The 25,946-nt window shown below is 42.7% G+C and overlaps 1 protein-coding gene across 1 annotated transcript in view; it reads left to right on the top strand.

The window, feature by feature from the left end:
- FBXL17 (F-box and leucine rich repeat protein 17) overlaps positions 1-25,946 on the top strand; it is a 527,962-nt gene that overhangs the window by 181,487 nt on the left and 320,529 nt on the right. Inside the window, exon 6 of the mRNA XM_055139470.1 lies at positions 14,925-15,055. Coding sequence (XP_054995445.1) covers positions 14,925-15,055 — 131 coding nt within the window. The remainder of the gene's footprint in view (positions 1-14,924; positions 15,056-25,946) is intronic.

The following is a 25,946-nucleotide window of genomic DNA, read 5'->3' on the forward strand; positions in this document are numbered from 1 at the left end:
TATATGTGTGTGTGTCTATATATATACATATATATATATATATAAAATCATTTTGGGAAGCAGGGTTTTGGGCCACACCTGGTGGTCTTTCAGGTATTGAACTTCCATCCCATGCAAGGCAAGTGCCTTATTTCCTGCACTGTCTCTTTGGTCCCATTGGCTTTAAATATTATCTGGGGGGATGGCATGGAGTAGAGGAGGTGGCCACAACTGGCGGTGCCCAGGGCTCTCCTCCTGGCTCTGTGCTCGGGGATCCTTCCTGGCCGTCTTGGGTCGTGCTTGGCGGTAGAGGCTGAGGCTGGCGTGCAATGCACGGGCCGCCGGGCTGTGCCATCTCTCTGCCCTTTACTTTTAATATCTTCAATTCATTGTTCCTTGAAATTTTGTCATACATTTTTATGTTTGTGGTTTTTGTTGCAAGTGTTTCTGTAATAAAGATTTTGATTTTATCTGGTCTCTAACACGTGAGGTCAGTCTAAGCCAGAAAGATACTAGCAGATTGCGCTGTCTTTCTTTATTTCACTTACAAATTCAGTCATACTGCTTGGTTTTTGACAGCAATGTTATTAAATATCTATGTGAATTTACTTTGCCCAGACTTGTGGCTTATAAGTAAATAATGTATTGGACATGGACGGGATTTCTTCTCTAAATTCCCCAAAGACTGCCTATATTACAGAAACCAGACTCGGTGCTTAATGAGAAGAAGTTAGAATGTAACTGAACAAGAGGTACACCGCTAAGCATAAAAATAGGAATCAGACCTATTAATTCATCAATGTAAAATAAATGTTTTTTAAATTCCCAGGCATCGAGAATTGGAGTTAAATGGAATTCAGTTTATGTAGAAACTTCCAGTTGATTTAAAACATTGACAGTTCTATTCACGTTAATAGTTCTAAACATGTATTAAATCTATAACAGTATTTTAGTTTTGATTTATCTGCTTTGTAAAGTCCTACTTTGCCTGCACCTGGGCAGTAATCTGTCGTGTACTTAGCACACGCTGAGCTGTGTCACTTGTCAATAGGAGAATCCAAATGACCTGAGTTTTCTTTACAGTTTTTGCTTAATGACTGTGATTTTTAAGATTGTTAGACATGTGCCCCAATCCTTGTCAGACCTCTGGATACTGAAAGGAAGGTCAGTGATGTTGCATCTTTCATTGGATACTGTGGTCAGGCCCTGTGGAATTGGGGAGTTCATTCCCATCGTAGGTCTCGTGTTGTTGGCAGTTATTCAGGGACACAGTGGGAGTATGTGTTCAGAAATTTTAGCATGGAAACTCAAAATGTAGCCAGAATTTGGGCTGCGTATTTATTTATGTATTTTTTATGCTCCTGTTACTTTTCAGAATAATTTTTGGAATAGCTTTGGTTTTAATCCCCTCCTTTCCCTAACTCTCTGGTCTGGTACTCAAGCCCAGTGAGGTTTCCTAAGGACAAGCAGTTGAGCGCCACAAAGGTTTGCTTGGCAGCCCCCAGGTGTCACCAGCATTTACACCAAGGCTGTTGATGATGGTGTCTTTATCTGGAACATCTCTGCTTTCTTTTCTGTTCCTCAGCTGATTGCATCCCAGGGAGATGATAGACCATCGTCTCTCTCCCCCAAGTGAAACTCTCGTGGCAGTTCTTCCTGTTACGTTCCGTAGAGGAAACGCTTGGTTCCTATGTTTGATCAAAGGCATTATTTTTTTCAACATGCAGTTGGCTGTCTATCTTATGTCTTTAAAAACGAAACAATGTCCTGTGCCTAAGAAAGCATCCCACAAGCTAGGACTGCTGGAAGTGGGCGCCTCTTCCTTTCTTTACTTTTGGCTAGTTCTTTCTGCTCTTGGTTTCTTTCTCTAGGAGCACTTTTCTGGGGGCACAGAAGGCCTCATTATCTACAGGCTGTGTCTTTTGGGAGGCAGGAAAGTCAAAGGCAGCATCTCTTTGTCTCTCTTGCTTATGGTATTTTGGCAGTGCCTCTATTTCCCCCATGGGAAGGCAATGCTTTTATATGGCAGAGCCGTAATTTCCAGCCTTGGGAGATCCTCCGCCACCTCAGCCTGTTTTGGATGACTGTAATCTGTGAGTTCCAGTAACTGAGATGCTGCTACTGTCCCTTTTTTGGGTTGTGGGGAGGCACATCCAGAGTGCTCTGGGCTTACTCCTGACTAAACTCAGAGATGACTCCTGAAAGCAGACGGTGGTGGTGCTGGGGATTGAGCAGGGTCTGACCGGGCAAGGCGAGCACTTAGCTGCTGTTCTGTTTCTCCAGCTCCCAAGAGGCTGATCTCCACTCGCCGTGCTATCTCTCTGTGTCCTTGGAGCCTATACTTCTCTAGAACTCCCAGTTGCCTTGATGAATTCTCTGCATGTGGTTTACAAATACTTGTAGTGGTTTCTGTTTTCCTGGTTATTTCCAGAGTGCTAAATTTTCTTGTGTCATTTGGGTCTGAGAGTATATTTCAAAGGCTAGACCTGATCATTCTTTCCTCTCAGAGAATCTTGCAACAATGGTGATCAAAGGCAAATATTGTTAGGTTTAAATTAGACTTGACCCTTTTTGAGGCTCCCTCTTACCTGAGTCTAGACAAGATCTAGCTCGAGATTGGGCAGCTAGCTATATGACAGTTAAAAATATTGAAGTCATCAAGCCACGATCAAAGCCCCAAGATTGGACAGAGGGCTAGATAAAGGAGATAGTTTTTACTTTTGCTCCTAGCAAAATTAACTTCAATATTTTCAGTGCTACATCTGTAATACTAAGTCACATAAACCCATGTAAAGAAAAATATTTGACTAAGTTGTGAATTAATTATTTGAATTATTACGTAGCTAAGTTATATTTTGTACAAATATAAAATCATTTAAAAATATCTTGAGAATCTTAGTCATACTTTTGAAATATGTGAGGAAGTATCTGATGCATAAAGCATAACGTTAAGTTAAAGTGTAGGTTGACACGTTAAACTTTCTTTTAATTGTATTCCAGACATTGTCATTTAAAACCTTACCTTAGTTTTATATTAGATATTGTCATTTTAAATTCTGCTAGGAGTAGAATTTTCAACTGGTTCAAATGGAAAACAAATTGCTTGACGGAAAAGGATAACAGAATAAGATTTTGTATCAGTTCTTTAATATGTATATCAGTGTTAAAAGAATTTTTTTTTAGTTTACTTTGGCAAATTTTATATCATTTTATTTTGATAATTTTATTCATGTTGTGTTAAATACTGTCAAGGAAAACTCTACGTGGACCTTTATTCTGATTGCCATTTTAAAAAGTTACTGACCTTTAACACAATCATTAATCTAGAATTTTAGATAATAATTTTTAGGTTTTAACATTAAGCGTGCTGAGGATAGTCTGGAATTCCAGTGTAGCAATTGCAAAGTCAAATATATTGTAAACTGAACGTTGTTGCCTCTTCTAACTCTTGCTATAGAATAAAGCTAAAACTAAGTAAAAGGTCTGGGATCAGGGGCCAGAGCAAGGGCACTGGGGCAGGGAGCTTGCCTTTCTTGCTGCTGACCTGGGCTCAGTCCCCAGCACCCCATCGTCTTCTGAGCTTACAAGGAGTGATTCCTGAGCACAGAGCCGGGAGTTAGCCCTGAGCACACTGGGTGTGGGACTTGCTCCACCTCCCCAAAATAAAACGGATTTGGTACAGTAGAGTTTCTGACTTGGATTTTAATGTAAATCTTTAAGTTTCCTTTCTGCTCGGGGCGGGAAGGGAAGCTGGGGCCCCGGGAAAGACAGCCAGGTGCGCGGGCAAGAGGCGCTCTGCCTCGTTCTCTTCTGGGAGCTTGGTTTTAAGTCCCTGGATGTTGGCCATTGGTGGGATTACATGGCGCTGGGAACAGTTCCTGGGTGTGACCACCTAGCTACTGGAAAATGGGGAATTTGGGCAGAAGAGGCCTAGTCCTGATCCGAGCAGGCTTGGAGATCCCAGTCCCAGGTCCCACACACCTGGGTGCCTCTGACAGTACCTTCATGGGTGAGGCTTGTCCGAACGTGTGGAGAGGGGCCTTGAGCATGGCTGTGGCTAGGCTCCGGAGGTCTTTGGCTGCAGGAGCTCTGCTAAAATCTTAGGGCTAGGATGAATGGAGACATTACTGAGATCGCTCGAGAAATTCGACGATCAACAGGATGATGATGATGATGATGATGATGATGATGATGATGATGATGAAGTTTCCTTTAAAATATTTGAATTGTCTAAAATTGTTTTTTTTTTATTCAGAAAACTTCATTATTTCATTACCGAGAGTGACTGGAGTGCGCGGTCGTACTTGGAGGGACTGGAGAGAGAGTCGGGGTTGAGGTGCTTGCACAAAGCCAGCCCCTTTCAATCCCTCTTACTGCATCTATTCCCTGAAGCACTACCGGGATGCACCACTGGGCATTGGGCAAGGTGTGGTCCTAATGCCCCCAGCCTGAAGGGCTCCTTGAATAATGAAGGCAGTTGAAGGGCCAGAAGTGAAAATTGTGGAAGAAATAATATTTTACCCCCAAATCTGCATTCTCACTGATTTAGGATGAGATTTTGTAACTTTTCTCACTATACCATTAGAGGTCATCTGATATTTTTGGTTCAGCCTGTTTAATTCATGCCCAGATACAGAAGTTAGGGTGGATTTATTGACATACTTTGTCTCTTAGCATCAGATCTGTCTTCCATGTAGAAGGGAGACTCGAGGCCTTTTCAAAGGAACTTTCAGCAAAAGGGGGAAGGAAGAGTGAGGTCGAGGTGGACGTTTTGCAGTGTTTTTTCTAATAAAATGACTTGGCTGTTGGGGGTTCAGGAAATGACTGATGGATGCCCAGGTTTGGTATGTTCTTCCTGGGCCATGTAGGTTGGTCCAGATCTGTGGGCTGACCCCCCAGAGAGCATCTTCAGGTGCCATTGACGGGCGTCCCTGTGTCGGTGCATGTGTAGGACCTTCCCTGGGGGTGCCGGAGGCAGAGCTGGCACGCGGCTGTGCTAAGTGTCCCCTGTGCTGCAGGTCCCTGGGACTCAAATTCTCAGAGCAGCAGGTGGGCACAGACTGTGGAGTTAGGTAGCTTTTAGTCTGAGGCTCAGAAGTGAAAATTTAAGGCTAAGGGATTTGGGGGGGGGGCTTGGGGGAGTGGAGGTAGGGTGGGGCCACTTCTAGCAGTGCTTAGGGCTGACTCCTGACTCTGTGCTCCAGTATCATTCCTGGCAGTGCTGAGGGACCATTTAGGAAGTGGGGATTCAGACCTGGGTCAGCGGCACTTAAGGCAAGTGTTTGACCCTCTGTCCTATCTTTCTGGTCCTATGGTTAAAAGATTGTTGATTTGAAGATGAATCCCATTTACATACTCTGAACTACAAAGCAAGAAAGGAAGGAAAGAGATGCTTCAGTGTAGGGTCCAATTCTGTAACTCCAAAAGCAAGAAAATAGAAGTACATGCCGGACTATTTACCTTCAAAGCCAGTGACGCCATTTCTTCCCGCTGCAGCTTCACCCTGGCTGTTCTGTTGTAAGTGACTATGAAGGTCAGAGGCGATGCGCAGGTCACTTGCCCGGGTTTGACATCCTTTGTTCGTGGGCTGGCATGTCAGTTACTTTATTGCTTCTGCAAATAATGCTGTAACACTCATGGAGACTATATTTATGAAATTTTGCCACATGAAAGTGAGGTATATGGATGTGAGAGACTGGAATGGTTCAAAGCCCCACGAGCTGCTTATTTTTCAGTTGCTCTCTGAAGTTGGAAGGAGAACGTGAAAGGAATAGGCCAGATCAGTCCAGTTAGATGCAGGCCCCTCTCCTTGCTCACACTCAGTTTTGACCTCATTTATCCTTCATTTATTTAACTTTTGGTTTTTCACTTATTTAAGTGAAACAGTGTGAGTGTTTTCATTTTTAATTGATGAGAAGTTCTGTTTCTTAGCTCCTGCTGGGTAAAAAGTGACAAAGCTTCTTAGTGTTGCAAACTTCAAGCTGCTGTGTTTGTAATTTGTTACAAGTTCTAGAATTCTTGTGTGGAGAAAGAAGGGGGTTTGAAGCAGGAAGAGGCTTAGAAAAAGTCAATTAAACACTACACTGTCTGCCAGAGTGGAGGGGAGAGGAGCACCCATTCTCGTTGGTCTACTCGGAAGCAGAAATCCAATTAAGAAATTCTCATTTCTGCAGCACAAGACAGTGATTGAAATTTTGGTGAAGTCCTCAGAATTCCTGCCACACATATCAAAACTCTTGACAACTACAGAGGTTTTTCAAAAATGTTTATTTTACCTAAAACAATGTAAATAGAGGTTTTTGTATCCTTGTTCCACAATGACCTCTAATTGCATGGAATGAGTGGATTAAATTTTTTTTAATATTTTTAATAGTAGTGAAGTTTATATGTGGAGGCATCATATTTAAAAACATAAGATTTGGTATAATTTGCATTTGGTACAACTCATGGGATTGAGACTTGATTTGTGGACATTGAAGTGAAATGGTCTTTAAAGGGTTCATCTGATTCCACATCGCTTCCATTAAGTATCTCCTAGGAGATTCATGACTAAACTCACAGTTTACCTTCCAGGCCATCCTAATTCTCTGCAGCACATGGGCAAGGAAAGATCCCTCTGGTTATGCAGGAACAGAAAGTTGGTCCCTTAGCTCTGAGCAGTGACAATTCCTGTCCAGTGAGTATCTTGTGCTGGGGACTGCCTGGGTGATAGTCTGTGTGAAGCCAGTTAAGGCATTTCAAGACTCATGAATTTTCCCTCTCTTTAAAGTAAACAGGCAGTGAGGGCATTTGCTAGAGAATGAGCTGTTTGCACAGCCCAGTGAGGAAAGTTTGTCCAAATGTGGCCTAATCAGATTTGAGCTAACTTAACAGATTGCAGGGAACAGTAGCGATGGACAGTGAAGGCAAGCGATTGTCTTCCACATATAGCGATGGACTTTGGGAGACAAGCTCTGAATTTTTTTTTTTTTTTATGCTGCAGAACCAGTTTTAATTTTGAAATGGTTTGATTCCTAATGATGGGAGGTAGGGTCAGTATTATTTATTTTTTATTTTAGATTTTCAAAAAGAGTTGTTCATAATGAGTAATTACATTCAGTATTCCAACTATTACACCTTCCCACCACTACTGTTTCAAATCTTTCCACCACCACCCAAGCCTGTCTCAAAAGCAGGCCCTAAATAATTTATTTTGTGTTGCTTGCTTTGACTGATATGCTAAAAATGATCCCCAAAAGTTTCCTTAGAGGAAACTGTGTGAAGATTGTTATATCTCACCCCGCAGCCATTAAGGTCTTTAGCCCTGTGCTAAGGATTACTAACATGTTGTTACAGGTTGAGCCCTGTGTGCTCTGTCTCTCTGTCTCTCTGTCTCTCTGTCTCCCACACACACACACACACACACACACACACACACACACACACACACACACACACACACACAGATTGAGATGGGTTGCCTTCTACTTTACATCCCATCCTGTGATACGTGCTTATCCTGGTATATCAGTGGCACAGACTGGGATGTCATACTCCAGTAATTCTAAGATTTTAAATATTGTGATACAGCGAGAGTTAACTTTTTAACTGGACAGTGACTCTGGGGTCAGGAGGCATCTCTGCAGCCTCTTGATGTCTTCTAAGATTTATCTCTGGGTGTCCAGACCATGGCCGTTAATGAGCTTATATGGCGCCAGAGGCAGTTGGTGGACATGCCTGCAAGGCTCCCAGAAGAACAGGGGTGGGAAGGGTGCCCCTCCCAGACTGAGAGCCTGGACATTTCGGTCACGAAACCTGTATACCTGGTTGTTCAGCAGATTCGTTCTCATGTGAGAGTCCTCCAGAGCCTGTGGAGTCTGGCCGCGAGCTTGGAAGCAGCTGGGTGCTGGGGCTCTGTGGGGTGGGGGTGGGGATTCGATCCTCTCCCCCGCTAACCCCTCGGCTGGGATGCCCCGGATGAGACTCAGCCTGGCGCGGGGTCTAGAGGCATCTCTAGGTCAGTACTCCTTAAAGAGGCTTTCCTGAGGGGTAACGGGTCAGAGTCTGCTCGGTGGGACAGTTGCAAGGAGAATGACTCGGTGGGTGGGAAGGAACCCTGGAAAGCTCGGCAGGACTGAGCAGGCCTTGGGTTTGCAGATCCTGTGACGAGGGTGACGAGGAAGGCAGTGGTGGAAGGAGTGCGTGAAGAAGGTTCCAGAGAACTAGCACAGCGCCTGCCATGTGTGTGGGAAGTCCCGAGCACCCGGGGGCTCCTCGCTCATGGCCACACCTCACTGGCTTTACTGTCTCTGACAGTCTTGGGCTTTTCCAAGCTCTGAGTTCTGTGGAAGTTCTCAGTCCTCTGAGCTGCCACGGGGGTTCACCTGATGCACTGATTGCGACTCACCAGCGTGGGTGGGAGCGCACACCAGGCCGAGGTGCAGCCCTTGGTGACAGCTTGGCCGGCCAAGTTCTGCTCAGTGTCGAGGCCAGCACGGGCTGGCGTGCCCCAGCTCCACTCTCCTCCTCCCTCCAGCGGGCACAGTCTTCCTGCTGAGCTTGGAAGAGTCACGTGGCAGTTTTCAGTCTTCGTGTACCCTTTGAATGATGTTACTCTGCTTCGGGAAGGCTTTATCCGGGTGCATTATTCGTCTCAGTCCCCACCCTGGAGCCACAGGACCACAGTCGGGAGCAGAAACAGATTGCTAAACGCGTACCCAAGGGGCGGGAGCTCCAAGAGGATTATTCCGGAAAGGCCAACGATGAGTGAGCCTGAAATCGTAAGTTAGGATGCGGGACAGTGCCTTTACCTGCGCAGGGAGGGGGGCGGGGCTACTGAAACAGTCAGTAAATTCAGAAATGTCTGTGTGGGACCTAGACAGAACACACCAGCAGGAATGATTTCTCATTCCAGGGAGCCTCCCGAGGGCTCCTTGAAATGAGAATTGTGGAGGAACCAGTCAGAAAACTCTGTTCTTCGGTGCTCCTTCTCTTAGTCTCACCCTTTGCTATGGTTGTCAGGAAAACTTTGACTCCAGGGGCTCTGGACCCCTATTCCGGGCTGTGATTTCTGGTGGCTGCCTAGCTCCGTTCTTTCAGGCCTCACTTAACTGGAACACTTTGCTCTCTCGCCGAAGGAGGGTTTTGTGGCGATTGACTTCACAAGCCCCATGACGATGCTGGCGGGCGCGAGCAGCCACGTGCTGCTGGGATGTAAACTAGGAAGCAAGTGCCATCTCTCTGCCATCCGTCCCGCTGCGTCCTCTGACCCTCTGTCTTCCTGTGCCTCTGCTCTCTTCTGTGAGGGCCCTCCAGTGAGCTGACAGGTGTTTGCCGATGGACAGATGTGGCGCCGGTCGATGGCCCCCCATATTAGCACTGTCTTCTGCACGACCCTTATCTCAGGCTGTGACTTGACTCTGTTCCTGAAAGATAACAACTGATTCCTCAGAAACCCACTGTCTCCCCCAAAGCAGAACTCACAGGAAGTCAGTTACTGCTAATTGACATTTGAGCACATTTAACTAGACAGAAGTTTTTATTCTTTTCAAAAATTATTACCTCCAGCTGGCTTCACAGAAATTGTCATCTTTAGTCTGAAATGGCGGTACCTCCCTCCTGCCTTTACCAAGGTACTTGGGTTGTCTTATGTTGCTTCATCTCCTGTAGTAGATCTGCTTAATTGAGGATTTTGTTTCATATTTTAATTTCTGGGGCCTGAAGAAAATGTGGAAGCTGTTTGACGTGTTTTTTTTTGTATTCTTCCAAGTTTGTTTCCTAGGTCACATTTTAGTGCCTCATTTTATGTTTAAATTAATACATAGCCATGCTACTCATAGACGAAGCTTAAGTCTTTAACATGAACTGGATATAAGTAGCATTTTTCTCCAATAAAAGCTTTATCAAACTGAAACTCGGTTATCTCCAATCCACATTTTGATTTGAGTTTCTTTTAAAACGCCTTGCTGAATGCTTAAGAATTGAAATAAAGTAGAAGATCATGGTTGCATGACTTTGCTAATTCAAATCTTCTGTGACTTGTATGGCCCAAGAATATTAGTGAATTTACAAGCAAAGTCAGTTTAATTAAAATGTCAGTTTCCCAGATTCATTTCAGACCATGAAGAATTAGTTTAGGCAGCTTTTTATGAAACACTGGAGGGCACTATTATGAAATTTTCATAGCAGGGAGAGGAAAGTGATGGATTTGACAGAGCTGTTGTTTGAGTAAAAATACCCCATTGCTTGGAGGTGGCCCGTGCATCGCGGTGATGCCAGTTCCTGGTAATGAGCCTCCTCGAAGTGCCTGTGGGTACTGTCATATTTCTGAACTTGCCAGAATGGTCTGGGAAAGGCTACATCATCATCGCCAGTGGCACTCAGTAGCCTGTGAGAGAAGGAGCCCTAATTGAACGAGAGGCATTAGTGTTCCTCAGGACCAGCGGCATGTGGGCGTGTGGTAGCTGCGTGGAAGGTCCCCAGCCATGAGTGTGTGTGTGCCACTGGGAGAGTCAGAAATATTCTGCCTGTGGACAATCATACAGGGCAGGGTATGCCATAAATGTTCCAGCACCATCATCTGATCCTCCTCTCAAGAGCAGGTCGGAGCAGAGCATTTTCACAGCTCCAGTCCATTCACTGGGATTCGATTTTTATCACATGTACATCGTTACTGCAGTGGTTGCCTCTTGCATTCTTCCAACAGTTTTGTAGGATATATTTATAGGGTTTTACAAATTGTGAGATTTTACTTAACAGTAAAATTTGCCAATATCTCTCTCCCTATTGGTTGCACTCAAATAAATTAGACCTGTTTAAAAAAATTTTGATTTTTATAAAGTTGCTCGTGGTCTGTTACATTCTGTATTCCAACAGCAATCCCACCGTCATTGCACTCTCACCCACCACTGGTTCCAATTTTCCCAACACCCCTCAAGCCTGCCCCCATAGTGGGCCCTCAATAATTTATTATTTTATGTTTCTTGTTATAATTCACTAAAAATGGTCAAAACTCTTTGATTCTTGTTTGCTTCTTTAATAGGAGGGAACAGAATTGGCTTAAACTTTGTATATTTTATTGTGACCTCTTATTAGTTGAAGTGATTTTTGAAAAAAAAAAATTCTGCAAAACTGTACTTACATCAAGCTTAGTTTCACAAGAAATTTTAAGCCTATAGTTCAGTGGTCTTAATTGTATTCACCCTGTTGTGATGAAGAGATACTTTTCAGTGCCAGAAGCGAAGAAGTGAGAGCTAAGACTTCGCCTCAAAACTGTGGAAGGCTCAAAACATGCACATTAAGAGACATTAGCTATGGTGAAAGTTTTGGTGTTTTGGGTCTTTCTTAGGGCTGTGATGAAGGGAAGGGAGGGAGGCTGCATGCTTATGAGGCAGCTGTACTTGAGTTCCGCTGCGTTTGGACAGACACGGCCGAATCCGTTCCTCACGGTCACAGGCGTTAATAGTTCTGAACCGGAGAGTGTTTTCCAGCGGCCCTCTGGGTCCCGTTCATGGAGTCTATTTACATGAGGCTTCTTGATGCGGACAAGGGTCTGCTGTTGGAAGACGGGCCCCGAGAGCTACTGGGCCTCTGCAGTTGAGAGGCAGCTTCTTCTTGCCTGCCCAGAGACCATGTTCCCAGCACTGATGAGAATGCGTTGGGGGCTCGGGTCACAAATGTTCCGTAAAGATAAAACATTATGTGTGTTTTACGAAACTCGATGTGTACCTTTTAATGTGGAGAACAAGATAGGGCACGTTACTAAGGGCGAGCATTAATAAATGGAAATTGGACAGTGGTGGGTCTGGGCACACACAGCCAAGTTTGTCTTTGCTTAGCCTTGGATAGGAAGACTTGGCTTGGGAAACTGGTTTGTCCCCTTTACATCCTCAGTGGGAAATAGTGTTTGTATTTTGTTTTGGGCTTCTAGCCCACACCCAGCTGTGCTCAGGGATCACTCCTGCCAGGGTGTTTTTGAGGGGGGTGGGCTCTTGTGGTGCCGGGGATCACCCCTGAGTTGGCTGCGTGGATGGCAAGTGCCTTCCCGTCTGTACTGTTTCTCCAGACCCCAGTGCAGAGCGTTAGAGAGAGTACATCTCCAGTGAGAGAAATGCCAGTAAACTTAGGGTGATATGTGTGGAAAACTCATGAGTGCTGACAAAACATGAATTTAATAAAAGCCGTGGGCTGGTGTAAGCATCTCAGGGATTGTTGCGATGGAACCCGTTTTCCCAAGACACCCTTCCCACCTTTACCTGTGACACGAGGCTGACAAGAGCAGTGGGGCATCGTGGGGGTGAGCTGGCTTCCTCGGAAGCACTTCCCACCTACTGAGGGCGGAGTGGACCATTCGTCTTTATTGGCCTATTCAGGCAGAGAGGGGGCATCCGCCATGGGGTGTATGGTGGCTAAGAGGGGCCCGAGTGCTAGTATAGCACAAAGGCCATTTGGCCTGGCCCCATCCCCAGCCCCCCATCTGGTCGCCCAGCCCCTCTAGTAGCCCTCTCCAGCCCTTCTGGTTGGCCTTCCGTCACTACACGGCAGCCTGCCTGGCTTAGAGAACCAGCTCTCGAGACCAAGGTGTAGTTCTTATTTGACCTGTTCCTGCTCTCTTGGCTGGGGGGTGGGGGGCAGACCCTTCCGTTCGGTTCCCTGCAGCCCAGTGCTCGCTGCCTGCCTTCTGCAGCTTCGCACCGCCTTCTGTTTGCGCTCCCACCATGCTCACGCCACTGATGGAGAACCGAGCCCTCAGAGGTGCTAGTCTGGGTTCCCGCTTTCTTCTGGTCAGGAGCAGCACTGCTCTCTCCCCCCTGGAGCCCCGGAGGTCTCCGAGGCCATTTCCCAGAGTGGCCAGCGTGGATCTCTGACCCAAGCGCTCAGTTGATAAGATCAAGCGTGTCCAGGTTTGTCGCTTTTGATTAATTCCAATGTCAGCTGCGCGGGGCCTTAATTCCAGCCGAGATCTCCCTTCCCCGGGCCCGGGAAGGGGCTGGCCGCTCCCTCCGCAGCTCCCCCCACTGATGGGCACGGACTCTGCTCTGAGTCGTGGGATTCCACTCACCACAGCTGTGCATTTCCTCACGGGGTCTCCCTGAATGGAGGGCGGGTGCGGGGGGTCTGGGTCTCCACAGCTGCTTCTGCGTCCACGTAGAAGCGGCAGCAGCTGTCGCTAATGGGACGCCGAGACTGGCAGAGTCGGTCACGTACGCTGCCTCTCTCCGTTGCTTCCTCTCCCGTCGTAGGGATGCGGGGACTTGACTCCTGGCCTCACGCGTGGCCGTCCACTCTCCGCCAAGCCAGGCGTCACTCCAGGACACAGGGCATGTGTCAGCAGTGAGCAGGGCAGGAGGCGCAGCGGGGCACCCTTCGCTGCTTCAGGGGAATAGGAGTGGTATCTGAAAGATGACAGAAACTTACTTTGCTATTTATTTTTACTTCTCATGGTTTCTTTTTTTGTTTTGTTCCTTCGGTTACTGCAGAAACTGTTGTTTCGTGTAAGGCTGGCCTGGCTCCGTATGGTGAGCAGGAAAGGAGGAGGTTACATGCTCCGTGGAGTTCTTGTCTGAAATGTGGCAGCTGAGCTCTGCACCCCGTGCCTGCTGCTGACTCAGATACAGGAGGACGGGTGAGGGGGTCCTAAAGGGAGGCAGACAGCTGGCCCCGGGTCCGAACGCCCAGCTCTTGGAGGTGCTGCGCTAACTCAGTGTGAGCCCCGCAGTGTGCTTCCGAGGCTGAGGACCAGTCACGTTCCCGTCTAGTCACTGGCGTGGTTCCATCTTGTCTTCGATCTCAGCGGTGTCCCATTGGCCAGAGCTGAGGCCCGCGCCCAGCTTCTAGAGGTCACAAGGATTTCCTGACTCCTCTGTGTTCACCCTTCCTTTCTGTGGCTTATGCTTGGAGCAGCCAGTGTAGGCTGAATCTGTCTTGGTCTCTTAGATGTCTCCTCCACCTTCTCTCTCGAGTCAGGATTTAGCAGAGGAAGGCGCTCTGGGCTCCTGGGTTATATTGGGCTCCCTTGATAATGCAGGATAATCTCCTGATCTCACAGTCTGTAACTTTTATCCTCTCTGTCCTCTCTAATGCCGGATATGGTGACATTAGCCATAGACATCTTTAGGGAGAGTGTGATTTTCTCTGCATGTCCCCAGATTAATTCTTTGCATGTTACTAAGCAAAAATAGCTTACTTGAAATGTAGCTTATTTGAGGAAGATAATTAAGATCCTATCACCTTTCTGTAAATGACATTATTAATTTTCTTTGGAGACTAAACATCAGGGAGAAGACAAGAAACATCAGGAAAGGAATAGAGAAATTGGAGAAATGAGGCAGGTGGTAAATGGCGAAAATCTTTATTTATTAAACAATGTTTTGTTTTGATTTTGGCAAGGTGGCGTAATAACCCATAATGGTACAATTTGAAGTACAGTTTATACATATATATGAGCTTTTTAGGTTTTTGTGTTTTAAAAATTGTGAGTCTATAAGGATATGGCAAAATAATAATGAAGATAAAGTTTAAAACTGAACAGTGAGAGGGAAATTAGTATATTAATTTAATAAATTAATATAACAGATATAAATTTATTATGCAATAAATATAAAACAAATATATTTATTATATAAAATATATTTATCATATAATAAATATAAAAATAAACATAAATTTATAATACAACAAATATAAATTTATTATATTATGGATATTAAGTAACTACCCCACATATTTGATTGGTGACTTTTGATTTTTATGCTGCCCAGTAAGATGTTTAAATTTCATGTTTATTGCCATTTATGTAGTCACCACATATTTCTGTACTAATTTTCGATTGAGTATGTAAAATATTAAATAAGGACTTTAATTTCCACTCATGTTTAAGTGACATTCTATCTTGTGATAAATTATATTTATAGTTTTTCAGATTAAATGTGACATTTATTGTTGTTTTCTTTCATTTGTTTCATTAGCTAAGGAACCTTTCCAGCTTAGACCTACGTCATATCACTGAACTGGATAATGAAACCGTGATGGAAATTGTCAAGAGGTGCAAAAACCTTAGCTCTCTCAATCTCTGTCTGAACTGGATCATAAATGACAGGTAATGACTGTTAACATCTCAGAAATGCTTTCCAGAGAAAAGCATGTATTCTTTATACCAAATATTAATCATCATTGTAAAAAGCCATGCCAGCTTTAAGGAATATTGGTAGGATAGGTAAGTTTGAGTTTGGAAGCTATCTAGATGTACGCTTTTATACTTGCAATGGGATTTTTCTGTGTAAGATTTAAATGATTACCCAAACAATTATATCAGAGTCTGCTGAATATTGCTTTGTCATCTATTCAAGATATATTGTTTATTTGCCACTTAAACATTTTTTTAACTTGTAATTGAATTTCCTATTCACTTATCAAGAAAAAAATGACTCTGGGAAAGTATTTCAAATATTTTGTGTTCTAATTCTCTTTGAAGATGACATTTTGTTCTCTATATAAAAATAACTGGTTTTGGAATTTTGGCTTATGTGTTAGAGAATTAAATATATAGTGAAAATGTGTACAATAGGCATTTTCTTATAAACAGGAATAAATTCCCCCTTTAAAACGTATTGCAAGAAGACAAAGTTAGTTATATAAGTTTAACAGTATTGCAAAAAACAGTGTGGAAAAGTGTGTGGGGGAGAGAGAAGTGAGAAAGAGTGGGGAGAGAGATGGAGAGCAAGAGGGAGAGAGACAGAGAGAGAGAGAGAGGGGGAAAGGTGTCTGCCATACAGCCGGGGGGAGGTGGGGAGACTGCAGTTGGTGTTAGTGGTGGGAGCTGTGCTCTGGTGAAGGGATGCGTGTGTGACTAAAATCAAATCACAAACAACTTAGTGACTTTGTATCTCATGTCATGCAATAACAAAAAAAAAGAAATGTAATAAAAATATTGCATGGAAAAAGATGAGAGAAACTTTGACTTTATAAGGAAAACTGCAGAATAATGCAGTGCTTTGTAGCTATTCGGTTAGGTGGTTCTTAGAGGGGAGAGAAGATTCTTGCTCTGTAACTTGTAACTTGTCAAGACTTCTTTTTTTTTTTTTTTTAAGATAGGCCACCAAAAATATTTTGATTTTGCTATTGTAAACTCTATTTCAGCTAAAATTAGAACCTATTTAGACTTACGTATTTTTTTCAACATTGAAGCAACAGTTTATTGTTTGTGTTAAACAATGTTTTGAATTCACAGAAATTCTCTATGTTTAATTTCCATTTTTACTTAAAAATTAAATTAGCTAGAGTCACTTTCCTCCAGTTTTGGTTAATTATAGTGAAACTCTCTTAAAACATCCCTTTTACTCTTTAAATTATGTAATAGCTTTTTCACTGGCTTGTTGTTAAAACTTTTCTTGAAAAATTCATTTTTCTACACTGGATGTGGTAATCATTTATAAAAGGTACTTGTTATTTGAACTTTATTCACTACATAAAGTACATACACATATAAAGAATGTTGGTAAAATTTTCAAAAGTTTCTTTTTTGTGATTATCTTTCATCCACAGACTCAGTTTGTGTGAACTTAAAGTTTTTTGAGTGTTTTTCATAACTAATAAACAATTCTCTCATTTTAATATTTTACCTGAGCCAGTGTTGAAATAAACTTAGTAATGCATAAGATTTGCAACACCTGTTTTGGAAGAGTGATCGTTTCTATTCTGTAGTGGTTTTCTGTGAGCCTATAGCAGCGTGCCTGTGTGGAAGGACTGTAGGTGGCCGCAACAGGTACGGGACAGGGAGCTCATCTCGGACCAGCAGGGCTCTCGCCTACTTTGGTATCATTTGAAAGCAAAAAATAGTTAGGGATTTTTCAATCTCAAATTCTTGAATTGTTTATGCAGTGACGGGATCTGCAGCTGAGAAGGGGCGTTTCTCCTGTGTTTCGTCTCCCCTTTGATACGTGCATCTACTCAAATCTCTTTCAGTCCTTTGCCCCCCCCCCCACCCACCTAAATATAATAGCCGTTTGAACCTGAATATATGTGCTGTGGAGATTTATTTGCAAAGAATGAAAGTGCGTTTTTATGTATTTAATGGAAAAGTTTGGATTAATTGAGAAAACATGCATTTTAATGAGGTTCAGCAAGAGTTTTAAAGCCCAGGCGCTTTCAGGTTTTAATTACACTACTTGCACTTATCCTGTGTACTGTAATAGAAGTTTCAAACATTAAAACCCACTTTGCAGTATCATCTAAATTACTCCTCTCATTGTTCTTGCCACGCTCTATCACTAAGCTAAGTAATATTTGTAATTATATTGGTATAAATCTAGAACTTCCCGTCAGACTTAATTATAATTTCAGCACTTAGCTGAGGTGGGTTAGTAACCTTTCATATACCGGGCAGTGGGCTGCACTAATGCATTTAGCCTATCAATTAGTGTCTGTTTTACATTTGTTCATTATTATTATCCTCTAGTAAATCAGGAGGCATTTATTAACCCCCTACTAAATACTTGGTACTGTGTCTCAGACTGTGTCCCTGCTGCTCTCAAGGGTTGATCCTTTAGGTGACATAAGACTTAATGAGTGAGATAATCGTGAGCCTTGTTAGGATAGGAGGGAGGAGAGTAACCTTTATTACCCGGGTAATTGATAGGCACTTTACATGTGTTCTCATTTATACCTTTCAGCATCTTTTGTTCAGTAGGAGATCACACTATCCCTATTGAATCTAGGGCATTTATTTTACTTTTTTATAGTGTTATTGTTCCTTCATTGCCGTAGTAAAGACTGTGTAGGGATAAACAGCAGCAACATCAAGAAGCTGTCAGTCGAGTGGGATTTCCCATGGCATAGCTGGGACTCACATGCAGTTGGCACTTATGTTTAATTACTAGTTTCCTAAACCAGTCTCATACAGTTTCACATAACAGAATTATAATACAATCTTTAGATACTATTTTACATTAATATCTCTGAGAAAGGTTGTGTTTCATGCTGTGACTTCTAATAAAGGCCTTTTCACATCAAGATAATCTTTGGTACTCTTCCCCTAGCTTTAAATCTTTAAATATAAGCTCTCTCTTGGATTTGAAAGGTTCTTACCTCTAAATATTTTTTGAACTTTAAAAAATAAAAATGTGTCATGAATGAAGGTCTTTATGTTTATGGTACCTCTTAGCACTCTGTGATTTTTGACTTGATCTCTGTGTCTGCCACGTGCTGTTCCTTCTCTTTGTTTTTCTAGAAGCACCGTTTGTATTTGGAGAGCTAAACAGCATGGTATTTTCTTGTATTCAGAAGGATGGTCTAGGAGTCATTTGACATTTACCACTGCTTTGAACGCGGATAAATCGCAGTGGCTCATGGAAAGAGGACACTCTTTCAAGCAGCGATTTAAATTGAACACCTGGTTGTTCTGTGCCCTTCATTCCATGATTCCAAGTTTATTAAAATGTTTATTTGTACTTGATAATAAACCATAGGTTATTTCCTATCTAATTTGGCCTTGTTTGGCATGGCGTCTGGAAGACCTGGCTGTACAGCTCTGATATGCTGGAGACAGAAGCTCTGAGACCCTTTCCAGTTAGATGCTGTTGGGAGCCAGTTAGACGCTATTGGGGCCCGAGGCTAGGGCAGCGGGGAGGCCACCTGCCTTGCACTCCACTAATCCAGGTTCCATCCTCGGCATCTCATATGGTCCCCTCTCCCCTCCTGAAGTGACCCCTGAGTGCAGAGCCAGGAGTCAGCCCTGAGCACTGCTGGTGTCACCCAATACCACCACCAAGAAAGGAAAAAAAGCATAGTGATATGCTACTTAATAGTGACTTGTGTTTTCCCCTCAAGGAGAATGAAATGATATATACTGATTTCAGTAGACTTTTATGGAACCTTTATAAATTTTAAATTCACCATCAAAGACCACCATTTGTCTCTTCTTCATTTTCATTTTATTAATGCTAGTACTGAAAAAATTTAATCATATGATTTACAGACCCACAATCAAATGTAAGATTTTCTTTTTTTCAGTGACTTAGTATAGAGAGGCAGTGCAGTTGGCAAAGCGCTGGCCTTGCATGTGGGTTCAATCCTGTTACGACGTATGGTCCCTCGAGCCCTGCCAGGAGTGACCCCTGAGTGAGGAGCCAGGAATAAGCCCTGAGCACTGCTGGGTGTGAGCCCCTCCACCCCAAGAAAAATAGGACTAATGATGTTTGCTTGTTATGAATTAGAATAAACATAGGGCTAAAAATACAAGAGAGTTGACGTATTCTCTACTGTCCATCAGTAGAAGTTGCAGAACATGTAAAAATCAGGCTGGTTGTGAAATTAAGTACCTCTTGCTGCTTACTTGTTTAACGTGCCCCAGCTAGAGATTCACTCTTTGGGTTGACAGTTTCAGAAGAAAGAGCATGTTCAGGTTTGACCCTCAGCACCCAGTGTTAGCCCCAAAGCCCCTAAATATGTTACATTTGTTGAACATTGTCATCAGGATACTTTCTTGAAGGCATTAATATGCTGTCTTGATTTTATGTGTAAAAGGCTATTATATGAACAAGTACAGAATGTTTAAAAATTTTAGATTATGTTACTTGTAACTTGTTTTGAGTAAAAATTGCATTTGCAGTTTGTTGTTACTTTATGTGCATTGATTTAAAAAATATTTTCTTTTAATACAACTTTTTTTTGGGGGGGGCATCAGAAAGATAGTACAACAGGTAGAACATTTGCTTTGCATGTGGCCCCGTGGGTTAAATCTCTGGCACTCCATATGATCCTGTGAGCCCGCCAGGAGTGACCCCTGATAGCAGAGCTGGGCACTACTTGGATGTGGCCCCAGAACACACAAAGAAACTAAAATACAAATGTTTCCTCTTATTCAAAAACATTTGCGGCCCTGTGCTTTCCATCCTGTTCCTGGTAGGGTTTTTTGCAGCCAGGGTCTGCCAGTTCTCGGGCCCTCCCGCCGCCCTTCACCCTCTGCCTCGCCCCTGCAAAGCTCACTTGGACTTTGTTGTTTTGGCCACTTGTTATTTTCTTGCTGTCTCATTCTAGCCCACCTTTGAGATTCTGAGCCGTTCTGCTCTGTCTGTCCTCCTGACTGACTGCTCCAGTGTGACACCCTCCAGGTCTGTCACACAGTACCAAAGTGCGTGATTTTATGACTCAGTGTTTTAAATAGCTGAATAGTATTCCACTCTGTGTGTACACACACACACACACACACACACACACACACACACACACACACTTTTTTTTAAAAAATCCATTTATTTGTTCTTGAACACTTGATTGTTTCCAGATGTTGGCTACACGCAAGCTTCTTTTGGAATAGTGCTTTGTGTCCTTGGGGTAGATGCCCAGAAGTGCGGTCGCTGGCTTACATGGAAGCTCAGTCCTTAGCTCTTTCAGGCCACATCCAGTGGTGGTCACGCGTTACTGCCAGCTCCACACTCAGGTATTACCCCTGCTGGGACTCAGGGGACCAGATGAGGAGCCAGAGGTTGAACCTGGGTGGTCACGTGCAAGGTCAGTGCCCTAGTCATTGCCCTGCTGCTCTGGCTCCAGTCAGCTCTTAGCTTTAAAGAGGCTGGACCAGTCAGGTATTGCCACCAGCAGTGGATGGGGCTTCCTTTGTGCTCACACCTATGACCGCTTTGGTTGTTGTTCTCTGTCTGTGTGCCGGTCTTACTGGGGTGTGCCGCCGGCGTGCTGTTTTGTTTGGCCTTTCCCTGATGATCAGTGATGGGTCGCATCTTTCCATACACCTACTGGTAGTCGGTGCGTCTTCTTTCATGAAGTGTCTCTTCATCTTGTCTTCCCATTTTTTTTGATGGCATTACTTGAGTTTCTGTTGTTAGCCTTTCTAAGAACCTTTTATTTGTTGTATATTAACCCTTTGTCAGATGACTGTTTAAAGCCGTTTGAAATTAAGTTTACTGAAAACTCTCATACTGCTTTCTGTGGGGGTTGTACCTGACAACATTCTCCCCAGCACGGGTGAGAGTTCCTTTTCACCACACCCCCACCGACACAGACTATTCCTGCTAATTTTGGTCTGTGCCATTTTCACTGATGTGAGATGGTATCTCATGGTTGTCTTGATTTAAAATTGTATACCAGTGAAGGCACATATTCAAAATATTGTATTTAATTGCCAACACTTTAGAATTGGTACAGGTCACATAAAAATTCTTACTTTGGGCCTTATCTTGGAAATGTAGATCTGCAACTCTAGGCCCACAGTGGTTTTTCTTTCACGTCAACAGTCTGTTCTGGGTGACCATGTCCAACCCCCACTCTTCCCAGCAGACACGGTCTATCCTTTACATTGTGAGCAATTACAGTAGCAGTTACAGAGGAGGACATAATTCAGCTTAAAATAAACGAAAATGCGAATTTTTATTGGATATTTTCAGAAATGGACACTTTGTATGTTCACTTTGTGTTCAAACCAGAGTACTATTTAAAAAGTTTACTGGCCTCTAGAAAGAATTGAACTTGTTTAATAAATTCCCTCCATCTTTTAAAATCATCTTTTTATTCTTTTATTTTGGGGCCATCCCTGGTGGTGCTCAGGACTTACTCTTGACTCTATGCCTGGGGTCACTCTGGCTGGCCCCGGGAACTGCGAGCTGCTGAGGCTTCCGCCTGGTGGGCTCGGGCGCGCCCGCCCTCCCATGGTGCTAGTTCTCTAGCCTAAAATTATTTTTAGAATAGTTTACTTGCAGTGTTTAGTATCCTGATTCCATTGTTCATAATATTATGAAAAATCTTACTCCAACTTTTCTTTCCTTTTTCAGTGTATAACACTTTAACTGTTGTCTCTAATCTATTTTAAGTCTACTTGGGTTGAAGTCGTGGAGTGACAGATCACTCTACCCCCCTTTCAGCGAGACTGACAGCCCCTCGACTAATGTAAAACTCAATGAGGCTTTCTATAAAGATTTTCTAACTCCCTTGATCTTCTTTGGATGTTTATTCTGTTTCTTCTTTCAAATTTCCATTGATTCAATAATAAAAAAAAAAAAACGGTGACATTTAGAAATAAAGTTCAGAGAGGATTTGAGCAGGTGTTGGTGGTATAAAATATTTGCTGAGTGCCCATTGTGTTTTATTTCGAAGAATTGTTTTGTGAACATATGCTATATATTGTATTTGTAAGTGTTTAAGGACTGGGTGGATAATCTACCATATTCCTGTGAATGTCATGTCACAGTGGACTTAGAATTTTATTTCATTTCAATCCCTTAATATTACTTAATTCTCCTACAGATTAGGTTTAAAGATTGCCCCAGGGGATAAACCTACCATTAAATCCAGCAGGCATTGTTGAATTTGAGTTTGAGAATATTTTGTTTTCTATTCAACCTAAGTGGTGTCAGGGTGAGGAATACTTTCACCTTAAATCACTGAGATGTTTGAGCAGTTTTCTCTTACAGGAGCCTGAAAATTTGGAAATAAAGAGGCACAAAAATAATGCTCGCAGTTGAAACCACTCCAGGTAGCTATTTCGAGCAGCTCCATCCTGCCTCTAGAGAGTTCGGAGCCGTTTGCATATTCCTGTGCCTAACTGTGTAGATGAACTGGTGGGGGACTTAGTCCATCTGAATTTCAGCTCAGTTCTATAATTTGCCACATACTTTTATGCATGTTCTGTCATACTCATACAGTTGCAGAAATAATAATGAAATATGTTTAATTGTTTTCGGGAGGTTTAGGGATCAGAGTGGAATATTTCTGAGCTGGTGGCAATGTGAGGTTGGTATATGTTTTGATGCTACTTTTTATATTTTGAGAATTAGTCATAAGGCTATCCTTAGGAGGCCTGGTACTAACTAACTAGGTAATAACTACGATTATGCCTTAAAACTCACTGAAAATGTGATGTCTTTTCTATCCTCAGGAGCGATTGAAAACTTTTCTTTAAACCCATGACTAATTTGTAGCGTTAGTGCTATCAGAGTACAGAATCTTCTCTCCTTCGTCGGTGCCCCTGTTCTCCCGGGCCTTACTCTCGGGCCTGGAGACGGCCCTGAGTCGTACTCGGCTCAGGACTGTGCAGCCTTGGCCTGCAGACCTGGCGTGGCCTCCTCCTGGGCTCAGCCTTGGGGCTGGCACTCTCCTTCTGTGTTCCCAAGTGTCAGGTTCGACGGTAATTCCACGGGGATCCTAACGCAGACATCATCCTCTTCCTGTGTCCTGAACGGCACCGGGGTCCGTTGCCTTCTCTTTTCCTTATGTGGTATCTGTAAGATGATAATGTTCATTTCTCTGACTGAAAGCAGAGCTGCAGATTTTCTGAAAAGTTCATTTTGTAATAAAATAGAAAGTATTTTATTTTATTTGCAGTCCCATTTACGAGTATTCTCTTTTTCTTTAACTGATTACTTGAGGGGAGTAGAAACTCTTGCCCGTTTTAATTTTTATTTATTTTTTATCTTGTACACCAGAGACTTGTAGTCTTATCAGTGGAATTTCATAGAATAGCTCGGTATGCTGAGTGCTTGCTTTGCACGCTCCAGGTTCAGTTACCTGTGCCGCCTGGTCCCGTGCGCCAAGAGGAACCCACAAACAAGACAGCAAGCAAAAGAGAATTTCATATAAATTTTGAATATTTATTTGGGCATGTAGTGATATATATTTTATTTTTTAAAATAAAATATTTTGCAAATATTTTACCCATAAATAATGCATGTCATATATATACATCTATAACACCTGATTAATGGAGAAAATTGGATAATATATGAAATTATATATTATAATTTATAATTTTTAAGAAATAAATGCCATAGCAAATCTGTACATTTCCTCCTAGTAATTGTGAGTTTTCAAATAGCTAGTGGTATTTTTCTGCAGAGGCTTAAGGGTGTATTTTTCTTTCTTTGATAAAGTATATTTGTGTGCACTGGTCCAAAGTTAAACTTCATAATTTATTCATATTAAAGGAAGTTTTTTTAGTTGTTTGGTAGGTAGTGATATACTATATTGGTTTGATATGGACTCTTGCAGTGCCTCTCGTTACTAAGTAATATTTCAAAGCCACACCTAACTGAGATACAGCACTGGAGTGTTTAACTTAGTACAGTCTCTTGAACAGGAATCTGAGTTGTGTCTCTTCAGCCTAGCTGTGCTTTTTAGCCTCAGTTCTGCAGCGGAGCTGGAGACTGGATTGGGTGTGCTTGGTTGGACTTGCTGATTCTCCTTATTCACCTTATTTTGACTTACAGAGTAATGTGAATTTTTATGAGAGTGCCAGAAATTTAGTAATGGTAATTTAAAATTTCTACTTTGTCTTTTGCCCCTAAATAACCATAATGCTGCAAGTAACAATAATTGAAAGAGTTTTTATCAGGTCATATCGTTGGTACCCATGGTTGTGCTACTCCAAGTGTTGCTACTGCTTTTGTTTTTTGCCTCCAACATCAGCAAACAGGGTATGGAGTTGTTACTTACGTGGTAGAACAGAGCACATGCCTGTATGTGAGGCCCTGGGTTTGACCCTAGGCTCCATGTACCTTCTCCAGTATTTTCACCCCCGCCCCCCCATACATACCAGAGAAAGATCAATAAATAGATTATAAAAGTCGTAGCTCATGGGATTAAAGGCCACGTGTTTTGTGTGGTATGAACTCAAAATTTGTGAGCAAATTATAAGAAAGAATAGAACACATTTTATTTGATAATGAATGCAGTGCTATACACCTGGGGATTTGGAGGTTTTCCTAATTTTATTTTAAATTTGCCAATAATGGAGAAAAAACTCATTGCTGACATTGATGGTCACTTACTGGCTGCCTAGACAAATCTGCGCCCACCCCCCCAGCAGTTTTCTTACTCTTTATGGCCAGTGAGACTTGGTCATTCAGATAACTCGCTGTTTGTCAGGGTTTTAAAATGTATGATAAATGAAGCCCAGTAAATAGTGAAAATATGAGAAAGGTGATTAAATCTGACAATTTTCTTGTAAAAGACTTGAGATGATAAATATCTCCTGTGATTAGTTATTAATTTAGTGCAATGGATTTTGCTTCAGCTTAAACTATTTTATGAACAGTGGCATCAAGAAATCTTTCGGAAGATAGGTATACACATGTTTAACCAGAGGAGCAATTGCTGGAACTTGATTGGCGATAATTAGAAATGGCAGCCTTGACACCTCTGTGCCCGAGCTACCCTCCGTGTGACTGTCCTTTCAGAAATTAAGACCGAAGACAGAAAGACATGAAGAATAACAGTGCTTTCGGCAGGTGCTTTGCCTTGGGGAAACAGGCTTTATGGAGATCATTTCCCAAGTGATAAAATGCTTAATTTGAGGTTGGATAAAAATAACTCTTTGCTTACTGTAGTTGGGAGAAAACCAAACTTGTTTCAACGACTGTGATAGTCACTGCAAATAATTTACCACAAAATGAATGAGTTCCTGGACGAGAGTCATAGTACAGCAGGTAGGGTGTTTGCCTTGCACGCGCCGACCTGGGTTCGAGCCACAGCACCTCATCTGGTCCCCTGAGCTCTACCATGAGTGAACACTGAGTGCAGAGACAGGAGTAAGCCCTGAGGAGAGCTGGGAATGGCCCAGAATATCAAAAATAATGATGATGATGATGATAATAATAATAATATTAGTAATAATAATAATACCTCACTATCTTAAAAATTAACAACGAGAAAAAGCATCAGGACCATGATTCTAACTTTCTTATAAACTATTTTTCACCTATTTCAGTTATTTGATCTTTACTGAGTGGCATATATGAAATATAATGGAGTATTCAGGAATGAAGAATAACATACGCAGAATTTTTTGTGTTTATTTTTTAGTTTATCAGACTAGCAGAACAGTTTGTTGGGGTAGAGTAATAGTACATCAGTCAGGCATTTGCCTTGTATGTGACCCTCCTGGGATCTATTCCTGTCACCCCATATCGTTACTTGAGCCCCACAAGGGGTGATCCCTAAGTGCAGAGCCAGAAGTAAGCCCTGAGCACTGTTGGGTATGGCCA

Source organism: Sorex araneus, chromosome 1, assembly GCF_027595985.1.
Source record: "Sorex araneus isolate mSorAra2 chromosome 1, mSorAra2.pri, whole genome shotgun sequence".
Lineage (NCBI taxonomy): Eukaryota > Metazoa > Chordata > Mammalia > Eulipotyphla > Soricidae > Sorex > Sorex araneus.